The sequence below is a fragment of the Haliotis cracherodii genome, unplaced genomic scaffold, assembly GCF_022045235.1.
Source record: "Haliotis cracherodii isolate W230 unplaced genomic scaffold, xgHalCrac1.p SCAF_11, whole genome shotgun sequence".
Taxonomy (NCBI): Eukaryota; Metazoa; Mollusca; class Gastropoda; order Lepetellida; family Haliotidae; genus Haliotis; species Haliotis cracherodii.
In genome coordinates, this window is record NW_027266266.1 from 2,311,396 (window position 1) to 2,333,392 (window position 21,997).

The 21,997-nt window shown below is 39.7% G+C and overlaps 1 protein-coding gene across 1 annotated transcript; it reads left to right on the forward strand.

Moving 5' to 3' along the window:
- The first annotated feature begins 533 nt into the window (after nt 1-533).
- LOC139456017 (uncharacterized) lies at nt 534-21,907 on the forward strand. The gene is made up of 7 exons (XM_071237535.1): nt 534-649; nt 8,674-8,948; nt 8,991-11,142; nt 13,704-14,020; nt 14,105-14,368; nt 14,438-16,214; nt 18,760-21,907. The coding sequence occupies exons 2-7, from the start codon at nt 8,702-8,704 to the stop codon at nt 21,776-21,778; spliced, it is 7,776 nt and encodes a 2,591-aa protein (XP_071093636.1). The 5' UTR covers nt 534-649; nt 8,674-8,701; the 3' UTR covers nt 21,779-21,907.
- The last annotated feature ends 90 nt before the right edge of the window (nt 21,908-21,997 follow it).

Below are 21,997 nucleotides of genomic sequence, written 5' to 3' on the forward strand. Positions count from 1 at the left end.
ACTTCTCTAAAAATAACCGTCCCTCTTTTCAATTTGTTTCATTATTCCTCATAATTTCTGACTATGGAAACACGTGACAACATCGTGTTGCGTTTTTTGGTAAGTTGAAATAGATAAATGAATATGTAATATAATGCCCCCATATTTTCATGGTGGAAAATCATAGACATCAACCTACATTGATCTCACTTTAGATTTTATGAGAGTTTCGTTTTAACGTATCAAAATCACCAGAACAAAGGCGCTAACTTCGTGGTGATATCTTTCCAAATCTTCTTCTTTGCATTATTTGTCAACTTATTCGCAAAGGCTTAATTCAGCACATCAAAATGACTATCCACACCTGACACAATGACATCAGTGACCATATAATAGATTATCTATTATATGGTCTCTGATAACATCTGTGTAAGCCGTGGAGAAGTTTCTTTTTATTTCCTTTAGCCAAGAAGCGTCCATAATATATATAGTTCTATGTCGTTTCAAAGGGGAAGAACTCTAATATAACAATTTTCCGTGTTTCCCCACAAGAGAGTTACTATTTTTGCCGATGCAGGTTGTTGTCGATGGATTTGCTTTTCAAACGATCAGACTTGGCAGCGTATGATGACATTTTGATGTCTAACAGACCATCATAAAACTTCAAGAGGTAAGCTTTTATTTCACAATTTTATTTCATCCATGTTTAGCATCTTCTTTGATGAAAATGAAACAGACGCCGTTCCATTTCCGGTACGGATCCCAGACGATTGTGTAATGTTGCCTTCTGATGAAAAAAAGGAGACCCCAATTAGATCTACCATTGAAAAAAGGTTTCATAACAAAAGATTAAAAAATCATTGCGGGATAAATTACTTTGTTTGAGAGGTGTTCAGAATTAAAGGGGTACTGATCTAAAGCAATTCCCCGAGACTGGTTGTTGCCTTTGTTATTGTTTTTCCTCGTGAGTACCCGGAAGTATTAGCAGAAATCTAGACGAGTTCGCGACCTGTGCTGCTGCGAATGTATCCGTGAATATCCACATAAAGGAACAATAGGCAACAATGCAGTTTACCGGGCGCAGCCCGAGCTCTACCATCCGCTCAATTACCGCGCTATAGTGCCACTGCTGTCTCGTTATACCGTTACCGTGCCTCACGCTCTGGTGACTCTCGCTTCACGATCCAACACCCGTTTTCGGTCTTAGGGAAACTTACACATCTTTACAATCAAACACCCGTTTTCGATCTTAGGGAAACTTACACATCTTTACAATCAAACACCCCTTTTCGGTCTTAGGGAAACTTACACGTCTTTACGATCCAACACCCGTTTATCGGTCTTAGGGAAACTTACACGTCTTTACGATCCAACACCCGTTTTCGGTCATTAGGGTTAGCCTGCTTTGGGCAAGGGTGAGCCATAAATTCTTACCTTTACAAGCGTTAATCCTTTTAATCCCATTGGTCGGTCATGCTGACAAAAACAATTGCGGGTGTGATTTCAAGAAAACATGAATGGGAGCGCGGACCGTGACGTCATACGCATGCGCAATTCATTGTTTACTGATTACGCGAGCATGTCAATGGGGATTCTAATGACCCGTTGAACGAGCACTGATTACATGTGATAGCGCCTGTGGTCCAGTGGTAGAGCGTCGGCTAATTAACGCATTAATTAGCAGAACCGGTGAGCCGGCGAAGCGCGTTCGAGCCCCCACAGCGCTAATTGGATCTGAAAAAGTGCGCCCGGTAAAGTGCACTACTCCCGAACAATATACCACACGTCTGCAGCTGTATAAAAAAAAAACTTATTCGATGTCACGTGTCTCAACATTTTAAAACATATATAGCGTTTCGTGATATTATAACCCGTGTTCGATTTTCAACTGATCACTTGGTTGGTTTTAGTTGTTTCACATAGGTTTGAAGTCTCAAAGGTCAGCTGAGAAAGCCCACACGGCAACCATTTTCATTATGTCCACGGTTCTTAACTAAATCCATTAAGTTAGATAACAATGAGCAAACAATCAAGGTGTTTTCGGTTAATTCTTTGAACAAAGAAAGTTGTTTTTACATCGGCACTTCACGCCATGGTATGAGCATGATGAGTGTATTCCATCTGCTTTAGTAAACCAACACATGTAAACACTTACTTTTGACATATCCACTGTGCAAAATAACAGTGATTAATCTATCAACGTATTCTCTGTTGATCCTTTGATGGCTAGGAATGATCCATTGATTTACCAAAAAGTAAATCAAATGATCATTCATCTCTTGCTGGGCTGCCACATGCATATTACATAACACACATTTCACCTCACTTCAAACCTGGATTTAGATTGAATAATTACCCCAGACACAATAAATGCCAAATGGGAACCTTTGTCAGGTATTCTGAACGGTGCTACCACTAATTATACCTGTGATAAATTCATTAACTGAGCATCAAGTGAATGACAACAAATACACACCAGTGTAGGGTTATACAAGAAAACGTTGATGACAACAAGGGAGTAGTAATTGTATTACGACGCAATTTGAAATCCGAAAATGCTTTCACTGCATGGATACTCTTTTATTATTAAACTATAACAATCATATAACTATTTTCTAATGGAGACATCCGATGAGCTTCTTTTTATCTGTTTGTTTAGGCTGAAGAAATTAATCAACATGCGCCCTTTATCGAAATCTTTATAGATCTAGGGTTAACCAATCAGTGTTCAAGAATGAGTAAAACAAATATTGCCTCTAAATTTATTCAGCTGTCCTTGCAGACGGTAGCCCAGTCTCTTGTCACGCTCAGTTGCGTTGCGTATCATTCGGGTACTCATGGGGGAAAAACAATAACAAAGGCAACCAGTAGTCCCGGGGAATTGCTTTAGATCAGTGCCCCTTCAACTGTTCATTGAATGAAAGGGGGGTAACTCTTGTATCTGTCTGTTATAGCTGGCTTTTTCACTCGCCTGAAAAATTACAAAAACAGATTTTAGTACCGAAATAATGCAATTAATATTTTCATTAAATATGTTTTCACCTCAGTACACAATACTTTGAATAATTAGAAATCATTGTTTTAAGAGTGGCCATCAATGAATGACTGGGTCTTCATTACACAGTGGCCTCAGAAGAATAGTATTTAGAGTTATATCCACTTACTTTCCTGACAACTTATTTTATAGCAGTTCATGACTTATGCGCCTCAAATGAATGGAATATGAACTCACTGTTTGGAAAATTATGCAGATAATGTAGGGCTTTAAACCATACCTTCAACACACAGTATGGACATTTGATCTACCAAACTTGATAGAATAAAGCTAGCATGGCTCATCACCATCCTCGCACCAAACCAGTTACTACAAAGTGCAAGATTTGAATACAAAACCGAATATTAAGGGTGTATATTTGCATACTAATTTTCATAATTATCATAAATAGAAAATAATCAATTTGAAGTATGTCAGAGTGGTTTGAAGAGTGCTAAAAGAATATGCATGTACATGAACCTGTTACAATTCACGTTATGTTTTATGTAACTGTTATTAATGTGTGTCTATACATCATATATATGTTTGTAATGTTTGACATAACATTTCAACATATTTTTGAAGGAAATGGCAATCAATTTACAGTCAATTATCATTAATTTAACTATTGATATGCCTGTGTTTCACAGAATCCCTCCAATGAAATGATTTGTTTGTTTGCTGTTTAATGCAGCACTCAGCAATATTCCAGCTATATGGCGCCGATCTCTAAATACTTTAGTCTGGACCAGACAATCCTGTTATTGACATCATGAGCATCAATCTACGCAATTGGGATACAATCACATGCACCAACCATGTCAGCAAGCCTAGCCACTCAATCCAGTTATTGGCCTCTGACGAGCATTGGTTGCTGAAGATCAACTTAAACCTGGATTTGATATTACCATGACAACTTGAGATATATATTGGTAATCATCTAGTCAGCAAAATACAGTGAACATACATGTTGTAAATTTTGTGTTTGTTTACACAGTATTTAGTTTCACAGAATGATGTCTGGATATACATCACATCAGGTTTAGGTTGTGCTACCACTGATGTCAGTGAGGAAACACATTCAACATGGAGACCATGCCAAGGTCTGTCAAGTGAGGAAACACATTCAACATGTAGACCATGCCAAGGTCTGTCAAGTGAGGAAACACATTCAACATGTAGACCATGCCAAGGTTTGTCAAGTGAGGAAACACATTCAACATGTAGACCATGCCAAGGTCTGTCAAGTGAGGAAACACATTCAACATGTAGACCATGCCAAGGTCTGTCAAGTGAGGAAACACATTCAACATGGAGACCATGCCAAGGTCTGTCACATATTTATGCATACACTTAATTATTAAAATAAGATAGCAACGCGATAAAGAACAATGAAGAACAAAGCGTGGTTTATTTCACAATAAAACATTCTTTTATCATGACTTCATTTCTGTGAATTGAACATGCACTCGCAACTTGAAAAGGTCATATATATTACTCCGACATGGTTGGTTGCATATGATTATGTCGGATTAACAAGTATGTCGGATAAACGAAATTAAGTAGTATCATCGTTTGTGATCGAAAATTGGACAACTACACGATAGATAACGATACAAACACGTTATAAAAAAAATATAAATGGAATATTCATATTGTTTCTAATCATGCAAATTCTAAAGCTCAAAACAAAACAACTGATACGGACTGTATGACTCATTTAAAATACTTTAAAAAACATAGTCTGGAATGGAAGTCGCAAGTTAGAAACTGGTACTACAAAGCTTAAGAAAGCTGCTTTCTAAGTGGCTAACATTGACTTCCTGTTAGTCATTTCATTGGTCTGTCATAGTTCGTGAAAGGTTGTTCTGACGTGACCTGCAATGGGATGTCCTCTGCGATAGCGAGAACTTGTATCTGATTTTAATGAGATTGAGGTAATCTACCCAAGTGATTAATCCTGTTATTTAAAGTAGTAATTGTTTATTGTTAAGCAAGTTTATCTCTGCAGCTGTTGAAATATGCAGCTACTCGCCGACTCGTCTCGCATCAAAACAAGGGGCTGTGTACTTGCGGGCAGATGACCACGGAGTACACCGATCACTGTGTCGGATTAACGAGACTGATTAATTAGTGATTCCCTTAATTCGTTGCAAATTAGGTGTGTCGGAGTCGGAGTGCAAGACTGTCGGATTAAAGGGTCTAAATAGCACTGATTTATCGGTTCCCATCATAAGTGTCAGATAAAGCTGATTGTCGGATTAACGAGACTTGACTGAATGTTAATGATATGGCACCATGAGCAGAAAGTATCTCTCGCCATATTACTCTGAATATCCATCTTTAATAAGTTCATTAACATGGCTGGAACTCTGTGGAATTTGTGCGGTAGGTGATTTAGTGTTTCCCTTTCGTTTTTGAGACAAATTTTCTGACACATTTTATAAATTTAGGAGTTTTGTGAAGAATATAGGTGAATAACTAGCAACATTACGGGAATGTGTAACACACATATCCCAAAAATATATTGTTGCAGACAATTGTAGACAAAATTAGAAATGCATGAATTTCCTAAACAATTTCCCGTAAACCATATCCCCACAGACTTTAAACCAAACTATAACAAATAGACCACAGCGTTTTAATGCACTGACCCAATGCCAGCCTGGTTGTCTGGGTAGGCAGCGCTGGCGCAACATTGACACCGATGTCTCCACAATGGCGGCCTCCACTAGACAACGATCATGGCGGACTCTTTATCATCTGTTTGCGTATTTACTACAGGAATACGCCAGAGTGGGCAGTTAGAAATGTTCTTGGCTTGTTCATGAATACTGCTGCGTTGTATATGTCCCGAGAATAACATGAAGGCCAAATGTAAACAGTGGCACACCCCTTTTTCTTTTATTCTACTTTAAGACTATAAACAGCATTATAATATATCTAACTTGCTCAAAAGCAGATGTATCTCAAAGCCGGCAGCCTCGAGATTAAGGATATGCCACAGATTATAAGATTACATCGCAAATGTCAATGAGGGTAGATCATTTGATAACGTCTGTCTCGTTTGTCAGTGATTCAGTTTTTGACCCAACCCCCTATTTCTCTCTGCTGGCGACTAGCCTGGTTGTACAGGTAGGCTGCTCTTGGCACTTCACTGACCCGGGCAATGACACCACAATAGCAACCTCCACTGGACAAAGAACTGATGTGTAGAATATGCTCTTGGCCTTTTCAAACTTTACTATTGCAATGTATATGTCATGAGAATAAGACCAATTGTTACTGTTAGTAAAGGAAAACATTTAAGCTGTTTCGAGACATGAAGAGCGTCGTCACATACGAGAAATGTAAAAAGTGGCACACATCCCATTTTCAAAAGAGATATGTGCGTTAATATTTCATGTCAACTCATAATTGTCACAAGATTGTATCCATAATTTATAGAATTAAACAACCACATTAGCATCCAAATATTAGCAAATGTGATGGCGTAGACATTTCGTTAGCATCCAAATATTAGCAAATATGATGACGTAGACATTTCGTTAGCATCCAAATATTAGCAAATGTGATGACGTAGACATTTCGTTAGCATGAAAAGATCAAATAATTTGGAAGACATTTATATTAATTTCAATCATATTTTTTTTATTGTAAATGTTCGGCAAAACAAGATAAGAAGAAGAATATATTCTTTGTTTTTAATATATTTTATGGAACATACCATTTGTATATAACTTTCCAACACATCCATGTGTTTTCTTTTTGTCCACATGAGGATGTAATGGTAATTGCTCTTTTATGGCATAACAGTAGTCATGGTACGAGAATTAATCAACTGAAGACACTTCCATTTGAGTTTATCGAGTTTATCAGGTTTATTGACTTTATCAAGTTTATTGAGTTTATTTCAAATCACACCGTCAGCATGGTCAGCATGTCACCCTAAGTACTGCGCTAAGATGTTATCAGTGTGTGGACTGTGGAGAGACATTTACAGTATCAGGTATAATATCATCATCAAAATGTATTTGGTTCCAGCCCTAGTTGTTATTGGTGGTGTACCCTGCATGAAAATTTTGAAGTTCCCACTGACAAGGCCTCATATAATAATAATAATAATAATCATATTAATAATAATAATAATAATAATAATAATAACCATTGTATGTAAGCATCACTACATTAATTGTTTGATCAAAGAATTTGGTATAAGTGACATATCAAATAATACCACATGTAAGGCCAGTATGTTAACTGAGGAAGAAATCTGCCAACGCCATGCATCAGTAATGTCCACTTTTGACTTGACTCTAAAACCTGAAGACATGTCCATTCCTCTTTTGTACTGGATCAAAGCTCCATAAAAATCTGTACAAAGAGAGATATATTGCTGTGTCCAGCAAATGTACCACCACAGAAAGTATTTAAGACAAGTGGAATTCATACCATGTGGATTTTTCAAAAGCTCAAAAGATTTGCTTGACTTTTTGCAATCTCAGAAAAGAACCAAGTTCCATTCTGTCAAGACATTTCTGTTTTTCAACTTTGTACACCACTATCCCACATGACAAACTTAAGGGAAAACTTCTTTGATTAATAGGGCTTTTGTTACAAAATTTGGTGAACACAATTTCAGGTTCAGGACAATTTGTGAGAAATGAAAGGAAATGCCATCTGAAGTTTACTGAGAAAACAATATGTGAAATGCCGGACTTCCTCATTAATAACATCGACATAAAATCTGGGGATTAGACATTTAGGCAAGAAGTAGGCATACCCATGGGCACCAATTGTGCTCCCCTCCTTGCGGATCTGTTTCTTTATGCATATTTCTGTTCAGATTGGCAAAGTCAAAATAAGGTTATTTGGCCACGAAGTTTAACTTAAGCTTCAGGTATATCGATGATCTGATATGGTTCAATAACAATCAAATAACCAAATCCCTTCTACTGATTTACCCACCTGAACCAGGAAGAAAGGAGACCAGTGAGGCCGCCTCATCTGTCTCAATATTTAGATCCATGCATAAAGATTCATAGTGACTAAACACTCTCCACAAGACGGTATGACAAGAGGGATGACTTCAGCTTTCCCAAAGTCAACTTTCCCTTCATGTCGCGCAATATTCCAGCAGCTCCAGCATTTGGTGTTTACTTTTCACAACATTTGAGATACAATCAAGCATGCTCTTTCTACCTAGATTTCAAAGACAGTCATCATGGTCATACGACTCTTGTCAGAAGTTGTTTGATCAAGGTTACAACATTAAAGGCCTCAGTAAAGCTTTCAAGAAGTTTTATGGTAGACATGTGGAAGACATTTCCAAATTTGAGAAGAATGATGTCCGATGAAATTCCTTATTTTGACTTGTATCATATGTTCCCATGTTTTTTTCAGGTGAACAATTGACTTGCCTCTGCATGTGTTTGTGACAGGTGTCACCGGTGGGGCAGGAGGAACTCACTTTTTCGAGAACACCTGGTATCATTACTATTTGACGGTGATTCATAAACACATGCTCATGATATAGTCATAGTCGTACTATCGACTCTTTTTCTTTTGGATATGGAAAGGGTTTTGTCGCTACATATGGAAAAATCTGGAGAAAATGCATTAACTTGCAAAGGAAAGTGACAACTTCTTTGTGTTTTCAGTAAACATCTCAACACACACAAGCATATAATGGAAACACAAGGCCAAACACAGAATCCTGTCTCTCTTACTGAAACATGTGTAATCACGGACGGTGAGAGAGTATTGCTGGATTTCAAGAAACAATCTGCTACTGACACCCTGGAAACAGGTAATCTCAAGGAAAAATCTGTTACTGACACACTGGAAACAGGTGATCTCCAGAAACAATCTGTTACTGACATGCTGGAAACAGGTGATCTCAAGGAACAATCTGTTGCTGACACCCTGGAAACAGGTGATCTCCAGAAACAATGTGTTACTGACACGCTGGAAACAGGTGATCTCCAGAAACAATCTGCTACTGACATGCTGGAAACAAGTGATCTCCAGAAACAATCTGTTACTGACACGCTGGAAACAGGTGATCTCAAGGAACAATCTGTTTCTGACACGATGGAAACAGGTGATCTCCAGAAACAATCTGTTACTGACATGCTGGAAACAGGTGATCTCAAGGAACAATCTGTTGCTGACACGTTGGAAACAGGTGATCTCAAGAAACAATCTGTTACTGACACGCTGGAAACAGGTGATCTCAAGAAACATAAATCCTGTGGAGGTCAAGCAAAGCAGTCTCAAACGTGTAGTGAGAATGGGAAAACATTCATTAAATCAGGTGATATGAAAAAGCACACCTTTTGTCACAGTGAAGTCAAGCCTCATACGTGTGTTGAATGTGGGAAGACATTTACACGATTAGGTAATCTGCAGTCACACAAGATAATTCACACTGGAATCAAGCCATATCAGTGCATGGTGTGTGAGAAAACATTTACACAATCAGGTAATCTGAAGACACACATGAGGATTCACAGTGGAATCAAGCCTTATCAGTGCATGGTGTGTGAGAAAACATTTACAGTATCAGGTACTCTCCAGAAACACATGAGAATTCACGGTGGAATCAAGCCTTATCAGTGTGTTGAATGTGGGAAAGCATTTACACTATCAAGTGCTCTGAAGTCACACATGAGGACTCACAGTGATATCAAGCCTCATCAATGTGTTGAATGTGGGAAAGCATTTAAAAAGTCACATGAGCTGCAGACACACATGCTGAATCACACTGGAATCAAGCCTCATCAATGTGTTGAATGTGGGAAAGCATTTAAAGAGTCACGTTACCTGCAGACACACATGCTGCATCACAGTGGAATCAAGCCTTATCAGTGCATGGTGTGTGAGAAAACATTTACAGCATCAGGTACTCTCCAGAAACACATGAGGATTCACACTGGAATCAAACCTTATCAGTGTGTTGAATGTGGGAAAGAATTTACACAGTCAAGTGGCCTGAATTCACACATGAGGATTCACACTGGAATCAAGCCTCATCAGTGTGTTGAATGTGGGAAAGCATTTATAAGGTCAAGTGAGCTGCAGTCACACATGAGGATTCACAGTGGAATCAAGCCTTATCAGTGCACCGTGTGTGAGAAAACATTTACACAATCAGGTCATCTGCAGTCACACATGAGGATTCACAGTGGTATGAAGCCTTATCAGTGTGTTGAATGTGGGAAAGTATTTATACAGTCAAGTAGCTTGCAGTCACACATGAGGATTCACAGTGGAATCAAGCCATATCAGTGCACCGTGTGTGAGAAAACATTTACACAATCGTCTTCTCTGAAGACCCATATGAGGATTCACAGTGGTATGAAGCCTTATCAGTGTGTTGAATGTGGGAAAGTATTTACACAGTCAAGTAGCCTGCAGTCACACATGAATACTCACAGTGGAATCAAGCCCTATCAGTGCACTGTATGTGAGAAAAAATTTACACTTCCATGTATTCTGCGGAAACACATGAGGATTCATAGTGTAATCAAACCTTATCAGTGTGTTGAATGTGGGAAGGTTTTTACAAAGTCAAGTAGCCTGCAGTCACACATGAGTATTCACAGTGGAATCAAGCCTTATCAGTGCACCATGTGTGAGAAAACATTTACACTTCAAGGTAATCTGCAGAGACACATGAGGGCTCACAGTGGAATGAAGCCTTATCAGTGCATGGTGTGTGAGAAAACATTTACACTTCCATGTACTCTGCAGAGACACATGAGGACTCACAGTGGAGACAAACCTTATCAGTGTGTTCAATGTGGGAAAGCTTTTGCAGATTTAATTACTCTGAGGAGACACATGAGGATTCACAGTGGAGACAAACCTTATCAGTGTGTTGAATGTGAGAAAACTTTTGCAGAATTAGGTAATCTGAAGATCCATATGAGGATTCACAGTGGAATCAAGCCTTATCAGTGCATGGTGTGTGAGAAAACATTTGCAGAATCAAGTTCTCTGCAGACACACATGAGGATGCACAGTGGAATCAGGCCTTATAAGTGTGTTGAATGTGAGAAAACATTTACCCAATCAGGTCAACTGACGACACACATGAGGATTCACAGTGAAATCAAGCCACATCAGTGATCTGTGTGTCTATTTTGGAATATGGATGAGTGAAAATCTAGATTGGGGAGGTAGACATGGTAGAGGGATATGTGTAATTATGTACCAGTATTAAGGAAATACCAGCATTGGTGTAAGTTTTTTGGCTGATGGGTGGAGGTGGGCTGGTGTGGAGAGTGGATGATGGGGGTGATGTGTAAATATATACCAGTATCATGGAACTACCAGCATTGGTGTAAGTGTTTCGGCTGGTGGGTGGATGGATGTGGGCTGGTGGAGGGATGGGGGGATGTATAATTACGTCTTAGGGTTGTTTCAGCATGTGTGTGAATGCATAAGTGATATATGATGGCTGTGTGTGTATGTGTGTGTGAATGCATGAGTGATATGTGATGGCTGTGTGTGTGTATGTGTGTGTGAATGCATGAGTGATATGTGATGGCTGTGTGTATGTGTGTGTGTGTGTGTGTGTGTGTTTATGTGTTTTTATCATATGCCCTATATGTTCTATATAATCAGTGTATGTTTGACTGTTCACCAACTAAAATGTAACTGTAAATGTCATTATAACTGCATTTGAACAGCAATGGACATCTCAATACTTGTATTACCTTCTTGTTCTTGTATTCTACTATAAGACAATAAACGGTATTATAAGGGAAAACATGAATGTAACTTGCTCTAAAGCAGATGTGTCTCAAAGCTGGCAGCCTCGAGTGTAAGGATCTGCCACAGATAAGATAGGATCACGAATGTCACTGAGGGTAGATCATTTGATAACGTCTGCTTACGGAGTTGTGTCTCCTTTGTCAGTGATCGTAGCTTTTAATCTGTTTTTGACCCACTCCTTATTTCTCTCTCCTGGTGACTAGCCTGGTTGTACAGGTAGGCTGCTCTAGACACTTCACTGACCCAGGCAATGACACCACAATAGCGACCTCCACTGGACAAAGAACTGATGTGTAGAATATGCTCTTGGCCTTTTCAAACTTTACTATTGCAATGTATACAGTAAAGTAAAACATTTAAGCTGTTTCGAGACATGAAGAACGTCGTCACATAGGCGAAATGTAAGAAGTGACACATATCCTATAATAATATCTTATAAATTGTTTGATCAAAGAACTTGGTATAAGTGACATATCACATAATACCACATATCAGGCCAGTATGTTAACTGAGGAAGGAATCTGCCAAAACCACAACTCACTACTGTCCACTTTTGACTTGACTCTAAAACCTGAAGACATGTCCATTCCTCTTTTGTACTGGATTCCAAAGCTCCATAAAAATCTGTACAAAGAGAGATATATTGCTGTGTCCAGCAAATGTACCACCACAGAAAGTATTTGAGACAAGTGGAATTCATACCATTTGGATTTTTCAAAAGCTCAAAAGATTTGCTTGACTTTTTGCAATCTCAGAAAAGAACCAAGTTCCATTCTGTCAAGACATTTCTGTTTTTCAACTTTGTACACCACTATCCCACATGCCAAACTTAAGGGAAAACTTCTTTGATTAATAGGGCTTTTGTTACAAAATTTGGTGAACACAATTTCAGGTTCAGGACAATTTGTGAAAAATGAAAGGAAATGCCATCTGAAGTATACTGAGAAAACAATATGTGAAATGCCGGACTTCCTCATTGATAACATCTACATAAAATTTGGAGTTTAGACAATGAGGCAAGACGTAGGCATACCCATGGGCACCAATTGTGCTCCCCTCCTTGCGGATCTGTTTCTTTATGCATATTTCTGTTCAGATTGGGAAAGTCAAAACAAGGTTATTTGGCCGCGAAGTTTAACTTAAGCTTCAGGTATATCGATGATCTGATATGGTTCAATAACAATCAAATAGCCAAATCCCTTCTACTGATTTACCCACCTGAACCAGAAAGAAAGGAGACCAGTGAGGCCGCCTCATCTGTCTCAATATTTAGATCCATGCATAAAGATTCAGAGTGACAAAACACTCTCCACAAGACGGTATGACAAGAGGGATGACTTCAGCTTTCCCAAAGTCAACTTTCCCTTCATGTCGAGCAATATTCCAGCAGCTCCAGCCTTTGGTGTTTACTTTTCACAACATTTGAGATACAATCAAGCATGCTCTTTCTACCTAGATTTCAAAGACAGTCATCATGGTCATACGACTCTTGTCAGAAGTTGTTTGATCAATGTTACAACATTAAAGGTCTCAGTAAAGCTTTCAAGAAGTTTTATGGTAGACATGTGGAAGACATTTCCAAATTTGAGAAGAATGATGTCCGATGAAATTCCTTATTTTGACTTGTATCATATGTTCCCGTGTTTTTTTCAGGTGAACAATTGACTTGCCTCTGCATGTGTTTGTGACAGGTGTCACCGGTGGGGCAGGAGGCACTCACCTTTTCAAGAACACCTGGTATCATTACTATTTGACGGTGATTCATAAACACATGCTCATGATATAGTCGGAGTCGTACTATCGACTCTTTTTCTTTTGGATATGGAAAGGGTTTTGTCGCTATATATGGAAAATCTGGAGAAAATGCATTAACTTGCAAAGGAAAGTGACAACTTCTTTGTGTTTTCAGTAAACATCTCAACACACACAAGCATATAATGGAAACACAAGGCCAAACACAGAATCCTGTCTCTCTTACTGAAACATGTGTAATCATAGACGATGAGAGGGTATTGCTGGATTTCAAGAAACAATCTGTTACTGACACCCTGGAAACAGGTAATCTCAAGGAAAAATCTGTTACTGACACCCTGGAAACAGGTGATCTTCAGAAACAATCTGTTACTGACACGCTGGAAACAGGTGATCTCAAGGAACAATCTGTTGCTGACACCCTGGAAACAGGTGATCTCCAGAAACAATGTGTTACTGACACGCTGGAAACAGGTGATCTCCAGAAACAATGTGTTACTGACATGCTGGAAACAAGTGATCTCCAGAAACAATGTGTTACTGACACGCTGGAAACAGGTGATCTCAAGAAACAATCTGCTACTGACATGCTGGAAACAAGTGATCTCCAGAAACAATCTGTTACTGACACGCTGGAAACAGGTGATCTCAAGGAACAATCTGTTGCTGACACGCTGGAAACAGGTGGTCTCAAGGAACAATCTGTTGCTGACACGTTGGAAACAGGTGATCTCAAGAAACAATCTGTTACTGACGCGCTGGAAACAGTTGATCTCAAGAAACATAAATCTTGTGGAGGTCAAGCAAAGCAGTCTCAAACGTGTAGTGAGAATGGGAAAACATTGATTAAATCAGGTGATATGAAAAAGCACACCTTTTGTCACAGTGAAGTCAAGCCTCATAAGTGTGATGAATGTGGTAAGACATTTACACGATTAGGTAATCTGCAGTCACACAAGATAATTCACACTGGAATCAAGCCTTATCAGTGCATGGTGTGTGGGAAAACATTTACACAATCAGGCAATCTGAAGACACACATGAGGATTCACAGTGGAATCAAGCCTTATCAATGCATGGTGTGTGAGAAAACATTTACAGAATCAGGTACTCTCAAGAAACACATGAGAATTCACGGTGGAATCAAGCCTTATCAGTGTGTTGAATGTGGGAAAGCATTTACACTATCAAGTGCTCTGAAGTCACACATGAGGACTCACAGTGATATCAAGCCTCATCAATGTGTTGAATGTGGGAAAGCATTTAAAAAGTCACATGAGCTTCAGACACACATGCTGAATCACACTGGAATCAAGCCTCATCAATGTGTTGAATGTGGGAAAGCATTTAAAGAGTCACGTTACCTGCAGACACACATGCTGCATCACAGTGGAATCAAGCCTTATCAGTGCATGGTGTGTGAGAAAACATTTACAGCATCAGGTACTCTCCAGAAACACATGAGGATTCACACTGGAATCAAACCTTATCAGTGTGTTGAATGTGGGAAAGTATTTACACAGTCAAGTGGCCTGAATTCACACATGAGGATTCACACTGGAATCAAGCCTCATCAGTGTGTTGAATGTGGGAAAGCATTTATAAGGTCAAGTGAGCTGCAGTCACACATGAGGATTCACAGTGGAATCAAGCCTTATCAGTGCACCGTGTGTGAGAAAACATTTACACAATCAGGTCATCTGCAGTCACACATGAGGATTCACAGTGGTATCAAGCCTTATCAGTGTGTTGAATGTGGGAAAGTATTTATACAGTCAAGTAGCTTGCAGTCACACATGAGGATTCACAGTGGAATCAAGCCATATCAGTGCACTGTGTGTGAGAAAACATTTACACAATCGTCTTCTCTGAAGACCCATATGAGGATTCACAGTGGTATGAAGCCTTATCAGTGTGTTGAATGTGGGAAAGTATTTACACAGTCAAGTAGCTTGCAGTCACACATGAATACTCACAGTGGAATCAAGCCCTATCAGTGCACTGTATGTGAGAAAAAATTTACACTTCCATGTATTCTGCGGAAACACATGAGGATTCATAGTGTAATCAAGCCTTATCAGTGTGCTGAATGTTGGAAGGTTTTTACAAAGTCAAGTAGCCTGCAGTCACACATGAGTATTCACAGTGGAATCAAGCCTTATCAGTGCACCATGTGTGAGAAAACATTTACACTTCAAGGTAATCTGCAGAGACACATGAGGGCTCACAGTGGAATGAAGCCTTATCAGTGCATGGTGTGTGAGAAAACATTTACACTTCCATGTACTCTGCAGAGACACATGAGGACTCACAGTGGAGACAAACCTTATCAGTGTGTTCAATGTGGGAAAGCTTTTGCAGATTTAATTACTCTGAGGAGACACATGAGGATTCACAGTGGAGACAAACCTTATCAGTGTGTTGAATGTGAGAAAACTTTTGCAGAATTAGGTAATCTGAAGATCCATATGAGGATTCACAGTGGAATCAAGCCTTATCAGTGCATGGTGTGTGAGAAAACATTTGCAGAATCAGGTTCTCTGCAGACACACATGAGGATGCACAGTGGAATCAGGCCTTATAAGTGTGTTGAATGTGAGAAAACATTTACCCAATCAGGTCAACTGACGACACACATGAGGATTCACAGTGAAATCAAGCCACATCAGTGATCTGTGTGTCTATTTTGGAATATGGATGCGTGAAAATCTAGATTGGGGAGGTAGACATGGTAGAGGGATATGTGTAATTATGTACCAGTATTAAGGAAATACCAGCATTGGTGTAAGTTTTTTGGCTGATGGGTGGAGGTGGGCTGGTGTGGAGAGTGGATGATGGGGGTGATGTGTAAATATATACCAGTATCATGGAACTACCAGCATTGGTGTAAGTGTTTCGGCTGGTGGGTGGATGGATGTGGGCTGGTGGAGGGATGGGGGGATGTATAATTACGTCTTAGGGTTGTTTCAGCATGTGTGTGAATGCATAAGTGATATATGATGGCTGTGTGTGTGTATGTGTGTGTGAATGCATGAGTGATATGTGATGGCTGTGTGTGTGTATGTGTGTGTGAATGCATGAGTGATATGTGATGGCTGTGTGTATGTGTGTGTGTGTGTGTGTGTTTATGTGTTTTTATCATATGACCTATATGTTCTATATAGTCAGTGTATGTTTGACTGTTCACCAACTAAAATGTAACTGTAAATGTCATTATAACTGCATTTGAACAGCAATGGACGTCTCAATACTTGTATTACCTTCTTGTTCTTGTATTCTACTATAAGACAATAAACGGTATTATAAGGGAAAACATGAATGTAACTTGCTCTAAAGCTGATGTGTCTCAAAGCTGGCAGCCTCGAGTGTAAGGATCTGCCACAGATAAGATAGGATCACGAATGTCACTGAGGGTAGATCATTTGATAACGTCTGCTTTGTCTCCTTTGTCAGTGATCGTAGCTTTTAATCTGTTTTTGACCCACTCCTTATTTCTCTCTCCTGGTGACTAGCCTGGTTGTACAGGTAGGCTGCTCTAGACACTTCACTGACCCAGGCAATGACACCACAATAGCGACCTCCACTGGACAAAGAACTGATGTGTAGAATATGCTCTTGGCCTTTTCAAACTTTACTATTGCAATGTATACAGTAAAGGAAAACATTTAAGCTGTTTCGAGACATGAAGAACGTCGTCACATAGGCGAAATGTAAGAAGTGACACATATCCTATAATAATATCTTATAAATTGTTTGATCAAAGAACTTGGTATAAGTGACATATCACATAATACCACATATCAGGCCAGTATGTTAACTGAGGAAGGAATCTGCCAAAACCACAACTCACTACTGTCCACTTTTGACTTGACTCTAAAACCTGAAGACATGTCCATTCCTCTTTTGTACTGGATTCCAAAGCTCCATAAAAATCTGTACAAAGAGAGATATATTGCTGTGTCCAGCAAATGTACCACCACAGAAAGTATTTGAGACAAGTGGAATTCATACCATTTGGATTTTTCAAAAGCTCAAAAGATTTGCTTGACTTTTTGCAATCTCAGAAAAGAACCAAGTTCCATTCTGTCAAGACATTTCTGTTTTTCAACTTTGTACACCACTATCCCACATGACAAACTTAAGGGAAAACTTCTTTGATGAATAGGGCTTTTGTTACAAAATTTGGTGAACACAATTTCAGGTTCAGGACAATTTGTGAAAAATGAAAGGAAATGCCATCTGAAGTATACTGAGAAAACAATATGTGAAATGCCGGACTTCCTCATTGATAACATCTACATAAAATTTGGAGTTTAGACAATGAGGCAAGACGTAGGCATACCCATGGGCACCAATTGTGCTCCCCTCCTTGCGGATCTGTTTCTTTATGCATATTTCTGTTCAGATTGGGAAAGTCAAAACAAGGTTATTTGGCCACGAAGTTTAACTTAAGCTTCAGGTATATCGATGATCTGATATGGTTCAATAACAATCAAATAGCCAAATCCCTTCTACTGATTTACCCACCTGAACCAGGAAAAAAGGAGACCAGTGAGGCCGCCTCATCTGTCTCAATATTTAGATCCATGCATAAAGATTCAGAGAGACAAAACACTCTCCACAAGACAGTATGACAAGAGAGGTGACTTCAACTTTCCCTTCATGTCGAGCAATATTCCAGCATCTCCAGCCTTTGGCATGTTTGGTGTTTACTTTTCACAACATTTGAGATACAATCAAGCATGCTCTTTCTACCTAGATTTCAAAGACAGTCATCATGGTCATACGACTCTTGTCAGAAGTTGTTTGATCAAGGTTACAACATTAAAGGTCTCAGTAAAGCTTTCAAGAAGTTTTATGGTAGACATGTGGAAGACATTTCCAAATTTGAGAAGAATGATGTCCGATGAAATTCCCTATTTTGACTTGTATCATATGTTCCCATGTTTTTTTTCAGGTGAACAATTGACTTGCCTCTGCATGTGTTTGTGACAGGTGTCACCGGTGGGGCAGGAGGCACTCACCTTTTCGAGAACACCTGGTATCATTACTATTTGACAGTGATTCATAAACACATGCTCATGATATAGTCGGAGTCGTACTATCGACTCTTTTTCTTTTGGATATGGAAAGGGTTTTGTCGCTATATATGGAAAATCTGGAGAAAATGCATTAACTTGCAAAGGAAAGTGACAACTTCTTTGTGTTTTCAGTAAACATCTCAACACACTCAAGCATTTAATGGAAATACAAGGCCAAACACAGAGTCCTGGCTCTCCTACTGAAACATGTGTAATGACGGATGGTGAGAGAGTATTGCTGGATCTCAAGAAATACTCTGCTGCTGACACGCTGGAAACAGGTGATCTCCAGAAATACTCTGTTACTGACACGCCTGAAACAAGTGATCCCCAGAAACAATCTGTTACTGACACGCTGAAAACAGGTGATCTCCAGAAACAATCTGTTACTGACACGCTGGAAACAGGTGATCTCCAGAAACAATCTGTTACTGACACGCTGGAAACAGGTGATCTCCAGAAACAATCTGTTACTGACACGCTGGAAACAGGTGATCTCCAGAAACAATCTGTTACTGACATGCTGGAAACAGGTGATCTCCAGAAACAATCTGCTACTGACACGCTGGAAACAGGTGATCTCCAGAAACAATCTGCTACTGACATGCTGGAAACACGTGATCTCCAGAAACAATCTGTTACTGACACCCTGGAAACAGGTGATCTCAAGGAACAATCTGTTACTGACATGCTGGAAACAGGTGATCTCCAGAAACAATCTGCTACTGACACGCTGGAAACAGGTGATCTCCAGAAACAATCTGCTACTGACATGCTGGAAACACGTGATCTCCAGAAACAATCTGTTACTGACACCCTGGAAACAGGTGATCTCAAGGAACAGTCTGCTACTGAAATGCTGGAAACAGGTGATCTCAAGGAACAATCTGTTGCTGACACGCTGGAAACAGGTGATCTCAAGAAACTATCTGCTACTGACACCCTGGAAACAGGTGATCTCAAGGAACAGTCTGCTACTGACATGCTGGAAACAGGTGATCTCCAGAAACAATCTGCTACTGACATGCTGGAAACAGGTGATCTCAAGGAAAAATCTGCTACTGACACCCTGGAAACAGGTGATCTCCAGAAACAATCTGCTACTGACATGCTGGAAACAGGTGATCTCCAGAAACAATCTGTTACTGACACCCTGGAAACAGGTGATCTCAAGGAAAAGTCTGCTACTGAAATGCTGGAAATAGGTGATCTCAAGGAACAATCTGCTACTGACACGCTGGAAACAGGTGATCTCAAGAAACATAAATCTTGTGGAGGTCAAGCAAAGCAGTCTCAAACGTGTAGTGAGAATGGGAAAACATTCATTAAGTCTGGTGATATGAAAAAGGACACCTTTTGTCACAGTGAAGTCAAGCCTCATAATTGTGTTGAATGTGGGAAGACATTTACACAATCAGGTAATCTGAAGACACACATGAGGCTTCACAGTGGAATCAAGCCTTATCAGTGCATGGTGTGTGAGAAAACATTTACACGATCAGGTAATCTGAAGACACACATGAGGATTCACAGTGGAATCAAGCCTTATCAGTGCATGGTGTGTGAGAAAACATTTACAGTATCAGGTACTCTCCAGAAACACATGAGAATTCACGGTGGAATCAAGCCTTATCAGTGTGTTGAATGTGGGAAAGCATTTACACTATCAAGTGCTCTGAAGTCACACATGAGGACTCACAGTGATTTCAAGCCTCATCAATGTGTTGAATGTGGGAAAGCATTTAAAAAGTCACATGAGCTGCAGACACACATGCTGAATCACACTGGAATCAAGCCTCATCAATGTGTTGAATGTGGGAAAGCGTTTAAGGAGTCACGTTACCTGCAGACACACATGCTGAATCACAGTGGAATCAAGCCTCATCAGTGCACCGTGTGTGAGAAAACATTTACAGCATCAGGTACTCTCCAGAAACACATGAGGATTCACACTGGAATCAAACCTTATCAGTGTGTTGAATGTGGGAAAGTATTTACACAGTCAAGTGGCCTGAATTCACACATGAGGATTCACACTGGAATCAAGCCTCATCAGTGTGTTGAATGTGGGAAAGCATTTATAAGGTCAAGTGAGCTGCAGTCACACATGAGGATTCACAGTGGAATCAAGCCTTATCAGTGCACCGTGTGTGAGAAAACATTTACACAATCAGGTCATCTGCAGTCACACATGAGGATTCACAGTGGTATGAAGCCTTATCAGTGTGTTGAATGTGGGAAAGTATTTATACAGTCAAGTAGCTTGCAGTCACACTTGAGGATTCACAGTGGAATCAAGCCATATCAGTGCACTGTGTGTGAGAAAACATTTACACAATCGTCTTCTCTGAAGACCCATATGAGGATTCACAGTGGTATGAAGCCTTATCAGTGTGTTGAATGTGGGAAAGTATTTACACAGTCAAGTAGCTTGCAGTCACACATGAATACTCACAGTGGAATCAAGCCCTATCAGTGCACTGTATGTGAGAAAAAATTTACACTTCCATGTATTCTGCGGAAACACATGAGGATTCATAGTGTAATCAAGCCTTATCAGTGTGTTGAATGTGGGAAGGTATTTACAAAGTCAAGTAGCCTGCAGTCACACATGAGGATTCACAGTGGAATCAAGCCTTATCAGTGCACCATGTGTGAGAAAACATTTACACTTAAAGGTACTCTGCAGAGACACATGAGGACTCACAGTGGAATCAAGCCTTATCAGTGCATGGTGTGTGAGAAAACATTTACAGTTCCATGTACTCTGCAGAGACACATGAGGATTCACAGTGGAGACAAACCTTATCAGTGTGTTCAATGTGGGAAAGCTTTTGCAGATTTAAATACTCTGAGGAGACACATGAGGATTCACAGTGGAGACAAACCTTATCAGTGTGTTGAATGTGAGAAAACTTTTGCAGAATTAGGTAATCTGAAGATCCATATGAGGATTCACAGTGGAATCAAGCCTTATCAGTGCATGGTGTGTGAGAAAACATTTGCAGAATCAGGTTCTCTGCAGACACACATGAGGATGCACAGTGGAATCAGGCCTTATAAGTGTGTTGAATGTGAGAAAACATTTACCCAATCAGGTCAACTGACGACACACATGAGGATTCACAGTGAAATCAAGCCACATCAGTGATCTGTGTGTCTATTTTGGAATATGGATGCGTGAAAATCTAGATTGGGGAGGTAGACATGGTAGAGGGATATGTGTAATTATGTACCAGTATTAAGGAAATACCAGCATTGGTGTAAGTTTTTTGGCTGATGGGTGGAGGTGGGCTGGTGTGGGGAGTGGATGATGGGTGTGATGTGTAAATATATACCAGTATCATGGAACTACCAGCATTGGTGTAAG